This window comes from Theobroma cacao, chromosome 8 (assembly GCF_000208745.1).
Source record: "Theobroma cacao cultivar B97-61/B2 chromosome 8, Criollo_cocoa_genome_V2, whole genome shotgun sequence".
Taxonomy (NCBI): Eukaryota; Viridiplantae; Streptophyta; class Magnoliopsida; order Malvales; family Malvaceae; genus Theobroma; species Theobroma cacao.
The window spans coordinates 4,033,652-4,047,130 of record NC_030857.1 but is presented as its reverse complement, the minus strand read 5'-3'; the positions used below and the strand labels follow the sequence as shown (position 1 = coordinate 4,047,130).

General features: G+C 35.9%; 2 protein-coding genes across 2 annotated transcripts; both read left to right on the top strand.

Annotated features, from left to right (window-relative positions):
* On the top strand, positions 2,306-4,522 carry LOC18591920 (1-aminocyclopropane-1-carboxylate synthase 3). Its single transcript, XM_007018351.2, has 4 exons — positions 2,306-2,584; positions 2,958-3,089; positions 3,210-3,370; positions 3,458-4,522. The coding sequence occupies exons 1-4, from the start codon at positions 2,444-2,446 to the stop codon at positions 4,428-4,430; spliced, it is 1,407 nt and encodes a 468-aa protein (XP_007018413.2). The 5' UTR covers positions 2,306-2,443; the 3' UTR covers positions 4,431-4,522.
* LOC18591919 (CSC1-like protein RXW8) lies at positions 6,116-13,458 on the top strand. Its single transcript, XM_007018348.2, has 12 exons — positions 6,116-6,330; positions 6,783-7,236; positions 7,447-7,593; positions 8,032-8,095; positions 8,207-8,416; positions 9,032-9,211; positions 9,909-10,207; positions 10,880-11,156; positions 11,549-11,827; positions 12,341-12,574; positions 12,647-12,821; positions 12,904-13,458. Exons 2-12 carry the CDS (start codon positions 6,956-6,958, stop codon positions 12,930-12,932), a joined length of 2,175 nt encoding a protein of 724 aa, XP_007018410.1. The 5' UTR covers positions 6,116-6,330; positions 6,783-6,955; the 3' UTR covers positions 12,933-13,458.

Here is a 13,479-nt window from a genome sequence, read left to right as displayed (position 1 = left end):
ACTGCAAAACCGCGTCAATGGTTTTCATTTTCAGTGTAGCTCATTATGATAGTTACCACTTCCAAGTTCAATTGTCTTTGTCTGCATAAAAATTTCAAAACCTGTCTATTTAAAACAAGAATCTGATCATCACGCAGGCCTGTTTAGAGCCTCTACTTTAGAAATATTATGATTTTATCAGATTCTCTAACGTCTTAACACCCAATATGAAATTAGAGGAAATTGCGTGCGGTCTTACTTGTTAATTATTTCTTCTGCATGCAATAACATATATATTCTCTCCTCTCTGAGCTGTTCCTCACTCTCGAGAACGCGGCATTCCCCCCTGAGACGGTGAAGGAGACGACAATCAAGACATTTGTCACTCATTATCCTGGAAACTCCACCATGGAATTTGAGGCAGTGGGTGAGGGGCAAAAAAAAAAAGATTTAGTAATGCTTGTGATGAGTAAACGTCTTTGCCATGGCATCATATGCACCTATTTTCCACATAAATTTTTGGTAGGAAGATGTTGACACGGCCTGTTTGCTATTGAAGCTGATAGGAACAAACGACACGCATTGATCATATTTATATATTAACTTATACACATTGATAATATCAGGAAAAGGATACCACTTTGCCACCGGTTTCGTTTAGTCAAGCTTTTTAATCACTTTGTCAAGGAAGTATGTTAAGATGTTTCACTGTCAGTTTATTAGTCCAGAAAGTATTAATGACATCATATCTATATATATATNTATATATATATATATATATATATATATATATATATATATATATATATATATATAACAATCTTATGAATAAGAGAATTTATATACGTTTGTAAACCAAAAAGCTCACATTATTGGGACCATGTGACTGGTTGCAACCACAACAAATTTTTGCCGTTGATTATCCTGGAGAGATCAGGTAAGTTCCGTTCCATTTATTAATTAAATTAAGCAGATATTTGGGGATGGGGAGACACAGAAGATGGCCGACATGAATTTGAGGTCTGAGAGTATCAGGGGGACCCATTCACAGTCCTGGTCCGAACTCGCACTTTCTAAAGGATTCTTCCCAACGTTAGCAATCAGGTGATCCCTGGACCGCAATTGTCCCGTATCTACATTCCGCCACCTGGCATATCAGCCAATAATTAGAGCTTTTCCCCTGTTTTTCTGTGCATTGCAACGTGATTCCGGTGATGATGTACCATGGTAGTCCATGGACCACCTGAAATTCTTGATGGTTTCTTTGCCTGCGCCATTGCCCTATTTACACAGTGACCTGGTCTTAACCTTTGATGATTAAAAAGTGTCATCAACTAAGATGCATGCTTATTTCTTTTACGGCGATACCAAACTGAAATATTGTAGATGGCAAACCTCCCTAATCATTGTAACACGTACGATATTAATTAATATATTTTACATATGTAACGAATCATTTGAAATGAAAAAAATTACTTTAATTAACTATTATTTATTAGGTTATGAGTAAAATAATTTGATGATCGTCATGAGGGTGAATAATTAAAAACATGAATTTTGATACAAGGGAAGTGGTTTCCACTGATTCAGTGGAGCCCAAGACTGAAATTAAAAAGCCTTGATGTGGAAGCCAATGACTCACTTAAGCATGAGGATGCTCTCTTTCAACTAATTAATGGCCTGGCCGGGAATGTCGGTATACTACTATCTAGAAATTTTTCTGTACTTTTATACGCTTAAAACCAATAATTAATCGAAAGGGCTGAAATCATCAGATCGATGCAGCTCTAAATATTTCAAAATACTGGGAATTTTAATTACGAGGGAGGAATGGGTCAACTCTCTGTTAGGAAGGGAAGGGCTTTTCTTTTTCCTAACTTTCCTTCCTGTTCATCTTTATTAGTGGTTGCACATGAAATAATCAATTGTCAAATTCTGCATAAAAATGTAGTGATTAGTTCCTTTTTCATTATGTCGAATTTGGAGAAAACGGAGGGTTAATTACTGTTTATTGTATGAATTGAAGGATTTCCCTTCAGTTTTGCATATGAATTAAGGTTCTTTAATCTGTATTTTGAAGAAAGAAGAACGAATTTTGGCTCTGGGCAATGGACTTTATTATATATGATTGGATTATAAATTGACTAAGGCAAACGGCAGCAAAAATAATTTGAGCAAAGAAAGTAAAGAAAGATTATGCAAAAAACACCAAACCAGCCAACAATATAACGTCACTGAATATCGCCGGTCAAAAGAATCAGCACCGTCAAATATTCATATTGTCGGCTCAGTGTCTAGCTCCTATAAATTGCCATATCATTCCCTTTCTTTCCCAAAACCTCAAAGCTCAAAAAAAACCCAGCTTTCTATTCCTCTCCTTTTCCTTTTCTATCAAAAGGTTTTGTCACCCAAAAGCAATACTATTTAGGTAAAACAAAATCTATCAAGCTAGGCCACTGTAAAAATGTTGTCTACCAAGGCTAGCTGCAGTTCCCATGGACAAGATTCTTCCTACTTCCTTGGGTGGCAAGTCTATGAGAAAAATCCGTTCGATGAAGTTGTTAATCCAACAGGAATCATTCAGATGGGGCTTGCAGAGAATCAGGTGAGCTACCTATCTATATATAACCAAAAAGATACATAAGGTTTTACTTTTTGATGCAATTGATACTTCCTTTTCATCATTTTGGGATAGCTGACAACCTTTCTTATTCATGTATTTTAATTTAGGACAATTAATTCCAATCAATTTAATTTCTTAGGCATTATTTTTTCATGTGATTGCCCACGTGACAAACTTAGAGGTTTTCTAGTTTTTTTTTTAAAAAAAAAACCTTAGAGGTTTTCTGAAAAAAGAAAAAAAAAGGGTCAAAATGGAAATTGCAGTTTCATAATCAAATAGTATTAGTTCTTTTTTCGGGCATATTATTACAAAATGGTAATCCATGGTACCTAAATGGTAATGTATTTTGTCGCAGCTTTCTTTCGACCTTGTGGAATCATGGCTAAGAAAAAACCCGGACGCCATGGGACTGAAGAAGGATGGAGAATCTGTATTCAGGGAACTGGCTCTCTTCCAGGACTATCACGGATTACCTGCTTTCAAAAATGTAACTATTCCTATCTTTGCTAACCAAAAAAGTACACCTACATCTGCGCATGGTATATAATTTGCAGTGTTTGTCTTTCAACCTGACCGTAAACATATATCTGAACACTTGTATATGCAGGAACTGGTCGAGTACATGGCAAAAATTAGAGGAAACAAGGTTAAATTTGAACCAAAGAACCTGGTGCTTGCTGCTGGTGCAACTTCAGCTAATGAGACTTTAATCTTTTGCCTGGCCAATCCTGGTGATGCTCTCCTTCTTCCCACACCGTACTACCCTGCGTAAGTTTAAAAGTTCCTGCTTCCTAGTCTTAGGTATGCACTGCATTCTAGACTCGTGATTAGTTCTAATAAGGTATTTTGTTCCAGGTTTGATAGGGATCTTAAATGGAGGACTGGTGTAGAAATCGTTCCAGTACATTGCTCGAGCTCAAACGGATTCAGAGTTACCAGGCTTGCACTGGAAGAAGCATACCAAAGAGCTCAGAAACTCAATCTCAAAGTTAAAGGGGTTTTGATAACGAATCCTTCGAATCCACTAGGCACAACAATGACTAGGGATGAGCTTAACCAACTCATTACTTTTGCCATCGCCAAAAATATTCATGTCATAAGCGATGAAGTTTTTTCAGGAACGGTCTTTGACTTCCCAGGGTTTATAAGCATTATAGAAGCCGCAAGGGACAGAAACCTTGAAAGCACAGATGTATGGAGCCGCATTCATATCGTTTACAGTCTTTCCAAGGATCTAGGTTTACCAGGGTTTCGTGTTGGCATGATTTATTCCAAGAATGAAACAGTTATTAGTGCAGCAACCAAAATGTCAAGTTTCGGACTTGTGTCATCCCAAACTCAGTACCTCCTCTCCAACATGCTTGCCAACAAGAAATTCACTAGCAAATACATGAAGGAGAACCAAAAGAGACTTAAGAAGAGGAAGGAAATGCTGGTTTCAGGCCTTAAAAAGGCAGGAATAGAATGCCTGAAGGGCAATGCAGGCTTGTTTTGCTGGGTTGACATGAGGCATCTCCTATCTTCCAATACATTTGAAGCGGAAACAGAGCTCTGGAAGAAAATCCTATACGAGGTTGGTTTGAATATCTCCCCTGGGGCATCTTGCCATTGCACCGAACCCGGGTGGTTCAGAGTTTGCTTTGCGAACATGTCCCACGAAACACTTCAAGTTGCAATGCAACGAATCAAGGATTTCGCCGAACGTTCGAGCTGTAGTGGAATTGGTAAGAGTTACCAGCAAAACATGTCTAGTTTCAGGAGGAAACTGCTCACCAGCAATTGGGTTCGCAAATTATCGTCATCTGATCGTGATGAACAAGAGCGTTAGACTATTTTATTTATATTTATATGTCAAACTGTCAATTCATATTGTCTTGATTTTTATTTATTAAAATAAGGTAGTTCACGTTTCCTTTTCTAGGAATAAAAGCAGCAACCCTTTTCGGGGTTTACACAAAAAGTTGAAACTCGAAAAGAGAGTTTCCTGCCACGAATAAAGCCCATTGTGACTTATTGCTGTACACCAAAGGCCTGGCTGATGGCCCCATTTCCCTTGTCCTTGTTCCAAGGAGAAGGAAGAGCATGATTAATACTTAGGACAAAAGAAATTAGAGCGTCCTTATAAATATGATTAAAATTCAAGAAAAATAGGCCCCTACTTTTGAATTAGATATTCAACAGAATAAGTAGCTATTACCAATCCAATGGCATTAAAGATGGATAATTGAACAGCTTGAACCATCAAACTATTTCTATTTCTATTTTTTCTAATTCTAGGATCTACTTAATTAAATGATTGAAACCGCCAGATTTTAAATTATTTTCTTTTTTATCAAGGATAATTTTAAAAAAAAGAATTTGAACTTAATTTTTTAAGTAAAGAGAAACATATATTAAAATTATATCGTGGGATAGGTAATAGGAGTTATTCCTTTTGAGTACAAATCTTTGATGTTCTTTAATTGGAGAAGAGGAATTTCAAAGTTGAGATGATGATTTATGGCAGCACTACTAGTCTAGCGCTATTGCACCTACGATGTGTTGAAACCGATAGACCCTCACTAGGGCTATTGCTTTTCGAACCCATCCAATTTTATTCAGATATATTAACTTAGGCCCAACCTATAAACTGCCTCACATGTATCACATGTATCAACCCATAGGGCCCATACATCAAAAGTTTTAATCTAAAAACATATGGATAAGGAAAAAAAATGCATGAAAGCTTTAATATGAAGCAATAAGTAGTCCGTAAAATAATTCCATCCATTACTTTTTATATATTAAAATTTGAACTTTTAATATAACCGAACCTAAAAAAATATAATATAAATTAATAAGTAGTTCTAAGGCATAATTAAATTTATTAAAATAACTTCTTGAATAATTCGTTAAATAAATAAAAGTAAAACATCATGCCAAAAACATGTGAACTGGTCATGAATCATGATCTTAGTGGAAACATCCAATGTGTTAATGTAAAGTTAATGGCATGATTTTAATTGATGGTCCGTTATTAAAAAAATTAAAACGATGATAAATCTTTTCCAAATCAATCAACGCTAGTAAGTCAACTACAATCCTCATTCGCCACCGACCTCGACCCCATTTTAAGCACATTAGATGGCGATGTACCCAAACAAAACCCAGCAACTGGCGCTAGCGACATAAAACTGTATCAGATTCACAGCGACAGTTGGGGCGGTTTTACTTGAGCAGCATCATTTCACACATTTTGGATTACTCCCCTAGTTTTCCGCCACGTGGCGCTTCCGTCGTTGTCGCTGTAAAAAAGTCACTGTTCTAGTTCTATTTTCCGCATTAATTGTTAATTAATATTTAACACGTGGCATTCTCTGGAATCGTTGCTCACAATAATAACAAAAAAATTTGCGTATAATGTAATTATTGCAAGAATTTTTTTGAACAAATTCCTTGCAAGATATTCCAACCCGTTTTGAATTTTTTTCTAAATTAGGGCTCTTGATTTCTTTCTCTGCAAATTGGTCTAAGTTTTTCCTTTTTAAATTCTTCATTTTGTTTTTATTTGAAGTTGAAGCAAAAGCCTGGCATTTGGCGTACAAGTAATAAACAGGCTCGGGCCAAGGCTCAAAATTTTCCTGTGTTGTTTTCCTACTTTACAGACGAATCGTTTTGCATCAGAATCTCTTTGCGTTGGGGAACCTTTTCGAAGTTCTTACGCTTCTTTGGCTCTCATATTTGCACAGGTACTTTCTTTTAATTAATCTTTATTTTTTTTCAGTTGTTTATCCACAATGATTTAATTTTGTTTTAATATCCCTCTTGGATTAGTTGTTGGTTTTATTTTCCATTTCCCGTTTTATGTTTATTGTTCTTGGTTTTTTTAGTCTTTTATACTTGTATTTGTATGTCTTGGAACTATAGAAAAGAGTCGTTAGAAAAAGAGAAAAAAGATATGGAAATTTCATCAGGGATTAAAAAATTAAAAATTTTGTTACCAATGGGGAAATTAGACTAAGAAAAACTGTTATTTAGGTTTTTTTTTTATTTTTATTTTTTGAAGTATGCTGGTGCTTTCGCCTGCATTTAGTTTAGCATCAGCATTTTACTTGAATTTTGAAGCTTTTGTTTTGACATATTAGGAATTTAGTCAAAATTTTGGTTTCTGAACCGTGACAAATCCAATTCAATTTTGCAGCACTTGGTTCTGTGTCAAATTGAGCCAAATTGCTCTCTGCATTACCCGTTGTCGTTGTCGTCAAAAACATTCCTCTGTTTCAAGCAAACTGAAAATATTATGGTGTCCTTCCACAGCTAAGTGCTTGAGTAATTGGATTTCTAAATCTTGGAAAAGGGATATAGTGGAGTGGGATGGACATTGGTGCACTTTTAACTTCTGCCGGAATCAACATAGCTATATGTGTTGTGCTTCTGTCATTGTATTCCATACTGAGAAAACAACCAAGCAATGTAAGTGTGTATTTCACGCGGAGGTTTGTTTCAGAACCAGTAAAGCGTAGTGATCCTTTCTGCCTTGAAAGATTTGTGCCCTCTGCAAGCTGGATCATGAGGGCCTGGCAAGCAACTGATGAAGAAATATTGGCTGTTGGCGGTGTGGATGCTGTAGTTTTCATGAGAATAGTTGTTTTCAGGTGATTAAGTCTCTTCAGCTGGAAAATTTTGAAGTCTTTCAATTTTCTTTGTGAAAAATTTTGCTTCTAATTTTCTCACTAATTGTATGCTTGCAATTATGTCCTAAACTTTTTGAGGTGCTTTAGTTTTTCAATTATTATTGGATCAGTTCCTACTTTCACTTTTGCAGGTTTACTAACTGCATGCTATTCTTCCCCTGTTCTTTACAGTATTCGGATATTCAGCATTGCTGCTATGATTTGTATTTTTCTAGTGCTTCCAGTAAATTATTATGGACAAGAAATGCAGCACAAGCGAATACATGCAGAATCACTGGAAGTATTTACAATTGGAAATGTAAAAGAAGGTTCAAAATGGTATGATCTGTTGGACCCATTATTATGATAAGATAGTTGCACAATTTCTTTTTTAAAATGAAATATTATTAGGATACTGCCATATCGAGCCATGAATGGCCTGAAAGAAAATTTAGACTTGTTCTGTCTTATTTTAGTTTTGGGATTTCCTGTAGAATTCTGCTGTAGCATATTTGCTCAAGCAACCAAGAGGCAGAGTCCAAGTCTTTTGCTTTTTATTTACACTTTTATGAGATTCCTGGGAGAGTTCTAAAGTAGAGAATTAATTTCAAGTATAGAAAAATATGAATTTTTAAAGTTTTCTGTTTTGTTTGCTATTGCTCCTTCAGGCTGAGATATTGAGATGCCACATCAACATAGTGGTTTTCTGGTGTAATACATTAGAGAAAAAGCAGTTTTTCATTGATTGCTTTTCTTTTGTTTTAAAAAATTTTCCAGGCTTTGGACCCATTGTCTTGCATTATACGTCATATCCTGCTCAGCTTGTGTTCTACTCTACTTTGTAAGGATGTACAACCCAAAATGCATTATTTACTCATGCTTAGTTTGATTTGTATTGATGCATTCATAAATTTCTTCTAGCATTTATTTAAAGATTATTGCTTTACTCTAGGAGTATAAAAGTATCACTAAAATGAGGCTAGCACATATTACTGGATCTCCTCCCAATCCAAGTCATTTCACAGTTCTAGTCCGTGGCATCCCATGGTCTCCAGATCATTCATACAGTGATGCAGTGGAAAAGTTCTTTTCAACTTATTATCCGGCAAGCTATGTGTCACACCAGATGGTATATCGGGCTGGAACAGTTGAGAAATTAATGGTATGCTTCTATCTGAGTGACTTGTATAAGTGACATAAACTTCTTGTACTTTTTTATCTTAGCTGGTTATGTTGTTAGTGCAGGTATTCACCACTTTCTTGACATTTAATGAATGAATTTAGTTCTTCTGGTTTGGGGTGGATGTACTTGGTACTAGTGAAAAAAATTGAAAGAAAGTGTTTGCTCTCTTTTCCTTTCTATTGTTGTTGTTTTATATACCAGATAAAATGGTTTCCATAATGGAATTCATAAGATTATATGAGAGCTTATAGAGAAGTAAAAGATAATATGTTTGTTGCATACAGCCTCTAATAGGTAATCATGATTTTTGCTGATTTGATTTGAGGCCATGTTTTAAATCTTTATATCATTAAGTTTATTCAGTGTGCTGATGCTGGTGCATTGCATTTAAGTTGAATTTTATAATTTCTCAATTGGTTGTCCTCATTTAGGATTTATAGAATTGAACTGAGTTGAGTAATGTCAAAAATGAACTTGTATGTCACCTTTTCTATGCTCGTTGTACTCTGCTCCACAAACACACACACAACTTTCTGTTTGTTTTAAAATTGTGACAAGTTCTATGTATATTCTCTCACAATGCTCTCTTTGCAGAAGGATGCCGAGAAGATGTACAGAATGCTAAAAACCGTTGAGCCACATGGTAAACAGGGTTCTATGCCATGTTGTCTTTGTGGAGGAACTACACATTCCTTTAAGATGCTTAGCCATGAAGCAGAAAGTGTTAAGGGTAAAACCAGCGTTGATGAGTTGCAATCAACTCAAAGAGAAAAGGTTGAAATTTTGGAATAAGATGAGTCTAATAATTTTGATTTCTCAGTTATAGTATGGATGTTTTATCATTTATGTATTCCTTTTTAGTGGTTTGTTGCCCAAAAGTTAGCCCTTTTCAGATATTGTCTTCAGTCTTCAAAGTAGTTGCGTTTATATCTCCTCTGGAATATTTCAATGTGCTATAATCATCTTCACTTCATCGTGATTTAGTTTTTCCTCTGACACCAAAGAACACAAGTGGATATAGATCTGATCTCTGCCACCCTAGGAATTGCTCTTATTTTTGCATGCTCTTTGGGATGTTTATATTTTATTAATCTAATTTTAAACCTGTGCTGGGATGGGCATTTCAGCTCAATGATATCACCAAATTTGAGCAACTAGATTCCTGCTGTTTGCATAAATGCCAGTATTTACTGTAACTGTTAATTCTAAGTATTAAAAGGATATGAGGATATGGTAGTGGCCTTTTATGTTATCTGAACATTTGTTGTTTAAACTGTTATTGCCTTCCCAACCGCGTGGTCAGTTTCTTGATTTCTTTATGGAGATTTTCTCTCTATGTGGTTCATTCTTATTATGCCCTGTTGCCTTCATGTGGCTGTTGATGTTTGAAAACAAATATTGATCCCTAACTTTTAAAACTTTGATGGAAATGACCATGTGATATCCTATGCTATTTTGGCCTTTGATACAGGAACGTCCAGCTGCTTTTGTTTTCTTCAGGACTCGCTATGCTGCTGTTGTTGCGGCACAAGTTCTTCAATCACCAAATCCCATGTTATGGGTGACACAACTAGCCCCAGAGCCACATGATGTTTATTGGTCAAACCTCTCCATACCGTACAAACAAGTTTGGCTTCGTAAAATAGCAACTCTTCTAGGTGCTATTGTCTTTATGTTTATGTTTCTTGTCCCAGTTACATTTGTGCAAGGCTTGACTCAACTGGACCAGCTATCACATACATTTCCATTTCTTAAAGGAATTTTAAAAGAGTGAGTATGATTCTGCGAAATCTATCTCAATTGCAAAAGCTGTGTTAGCTCGTTATTTTGAATTATGTTACTACCATTACACATTGCAGTCATGGCTGATGCCCGATGGAATTAATTAGGATAAGGAAATTGCAACAACATGTTAGACTATACTCATTCATACAGACACAATGCATGAAAAGGTCCACATCTGTTTCTGTTTTTGGTTTAATCGACTGCAACATATTTACTTCTGACAAGTGATGCTTGTGTAAATGCGAAATATGTGTTCTTTAGATGATTTTTTGCTTCTGATTTGGATAAAATTTTCGATGACTCCATTTTTCCAGTCTTTACTTGCTTTGTGCTGAGTAATAATTTATTTATTAACTTGTTACAAAAGTTAGCTTTTCAATGGTTATATATTATTAAAAAAGAGAATCCCTGGAGAATATAATTATTCAGGAGGTAGTACAGGTGGCACCTAACTGATTCCGCTTGTGGAAGTATTATAGTTTATGGGGGCTCTTTTTGTTTAATCTTTTTCTTTCAAGACATCATACTTTGCAGTTTGATGTTTATCACTGGAAATTGTAAGGTGATAAAAGAGGAGAGAAATCTGGAAATTATTGAAGAGGATCTGGAATAGATTTGACTTGTTTGTAAAGCTATTTTGTATTTTCTTCTTTGCAGGAAGTTAATGAACCAGCTGGTAACAGGTTACCTACCAAGTGTGATTCTGATATTATTTCTATATGCTGTTCCACCAACCATGATGCTGTTTTCCACAATGGAAGGAAATGTTTCACGTAGTGAGAGGAAGAGGAGTACATGCATTAAAGTTTTGTACTTCACAATCTGGAATGTTTTCTTTGTTAATGTTCTTTCTGGATCCATAATCAGGCAATTGAGTGTTTTCTCAAGTGTTAGAGACATACCTACACAACTTGCCAAAGCAGTGCCAACCCAGGTAATTTTCCTGGATTTTGTAATAGTTGGTTTAAGATACCTTACATCTTCCAACTTCATGTCAGATTTTTATCTGCATTTAGTTTTTATCTTGGTCTATTAGTGATGCATGCAATGCTTTTTTCTATGAATCTACACTATATTTTTGGATTATAATCTTCCATGAGTTTTGAAAATGCAGATATTCAACTTATGGTTTTGACAAGCCTGCACAGCAAGACCTAATTCTCACTGAAAAATTCTTAAAAATGGCAGCACACCTTATGCTATCACTTTTGTCTACCACATTCACATAGGACAAGATTGCTTCTGGTCCCTTTTATGTGTCATCATGTGAATGTGAATCTTTAGGACTACTTACTAACCATAGTTGTTTTTCTTGAGTCACTGCAGGCTACCTTCTTCACGACTTATGTTTTATCATCAGGGTGGGCAAGCTTGTCCTGTGAAGTAATACAGCTTTTTGCTCTTCTTTGCAATGCGTTCAGAAAATTCATACTAAGAAGTAAGGAAGAGCCATCTAATTGCACTCTAACCTTCCCTCACCATACTGAAATTCCACGACTTCTTCTGTTTGGACTCCTTGGCTTCACTTGTTCTGTCATGGCACCCTTGATTTTGCCCTTTGTGCTGGTTTACTTCTTTCTTGCTTTCCTTGTTTATCGAAACCAGGTGTGTTTTTGTCTGATTAATTTTCTGTCCTATTTTTTCCTTTTGTCAGTGAAATAATAGTCAATTTCATTTGTAACTGTTTGGTTTGTGCCCACAAAGTTTCTTAACATATACGGAGGACAGGAGTGAATATGCATGTTTTCGGAGAATAAAGAAAACCAGATGTTTATCAGTAACTCCAGAAAACCTGCTTTCTGGAATTATATTTTAAGCTTCAATTTCCTCAGTTTTATAGAATAACTTATGCATCTTTAATCTTTGTAATAGCAAATATATAATCTGCATGTATAATTTTCAGATTTTTGGTAAGAGGTGTTTGTGCTATCTATTTTATGTTGTATGTATTTTTAGTACATGAAGATAATATGGAAGCATTCTATTTACATTTTCACTGTTAGCTGAAGCATAACTTTGTTGATGACAATTGAGTCAAGTGGGAGATAGATTCAGGAGAATTTTACTTTTACCTGTCCTTTGATAATACATTTTATTAATGTTCATTTTTTTTTTCAGATCCTCCATGTATACGTATCAAAATATGAATGTGGAGGACAGTTCTGGCCTATTGTTCACAACACAACAATCTTCTCTTTAGTGTTGACACAAATTATTGCCCTTGGGGTCTTTGGCATAAAACAATCACCAGTTGCTTCCGGTTTCACCATTCCCCTAATATTTTTCACTCTTCTGTTCAATGAGTACTGTAGGCAGAGGTTTTCCCCTGTTTTTAAGAGCAGTCCTGCACAGGTAAGCATTAGAAATCTCTCTATCTAGAAAGCTCCCCAACCATTTTTCTGGTGTGATGTGTTGTTTGTACAGGTTCTCATAGAGATGGATCGACAAGACGAGCAATGGGGGAGGACAGAAGAGATTTATAGTCGGTTACGTTCAGCCTACTGCCAGTTCCCATTGATAACTCACGACGTGCCCACAGTTGGAAACTCACACCAAGAAGATCAGGAGAGTTCCCAAGATCCGGAGTCACTGAAGCCAGGTACGACTGTGATGGTGCTTGGTGGTTCCTTCCATGGGGAATCGATTAGTGATTGATTGGATCTGTAATTTTAAATTTTCAGGAAATCAACTTGTTAAATTAAATGAATAGTGGGCTGTTCATTGCACTTCGGAAGGGGAGGCCTTGGTACGAAATGAACTGGTTCATTCTTCTGTTGTCATCATGTGTACAAAATGTTAGCCTATGCGTTAACACCATCGTTAGGTTGATGGTGGTTCCCAGGACCAGGTGCTGGAAAACAAGGATAAAAACATTCATATAGAGGCTCTGTTGTTGGTGGCAAGGGACATCGGGAGCAGGACATAAGTTGATAGCTTTTGCTCTACACATGAATTAACTGTTCCCTTTTGATTCTTATACCTAATGGGGCAGAGATAAATTAGACAAGAAGCCCTTTGATATGTATACGCTGCATTGTACAGTTTTGAATCAGGTCTTTTCTTATTCCTTGTGTAACTAAAGGAAAGGTTATATCCATCCCCTTGATGTGCATGATTGAAATGAGGGAAGAAACCAAACTTGTTTGTGTACGGCCTCTCATGCAATTTTGATTGTATCTTATAGATTTTTGTTTCTTTTCTACTTTTATTGGCTACAATGGGTTACAATTCCTTAAGCGAATGTCTACTATTCACAA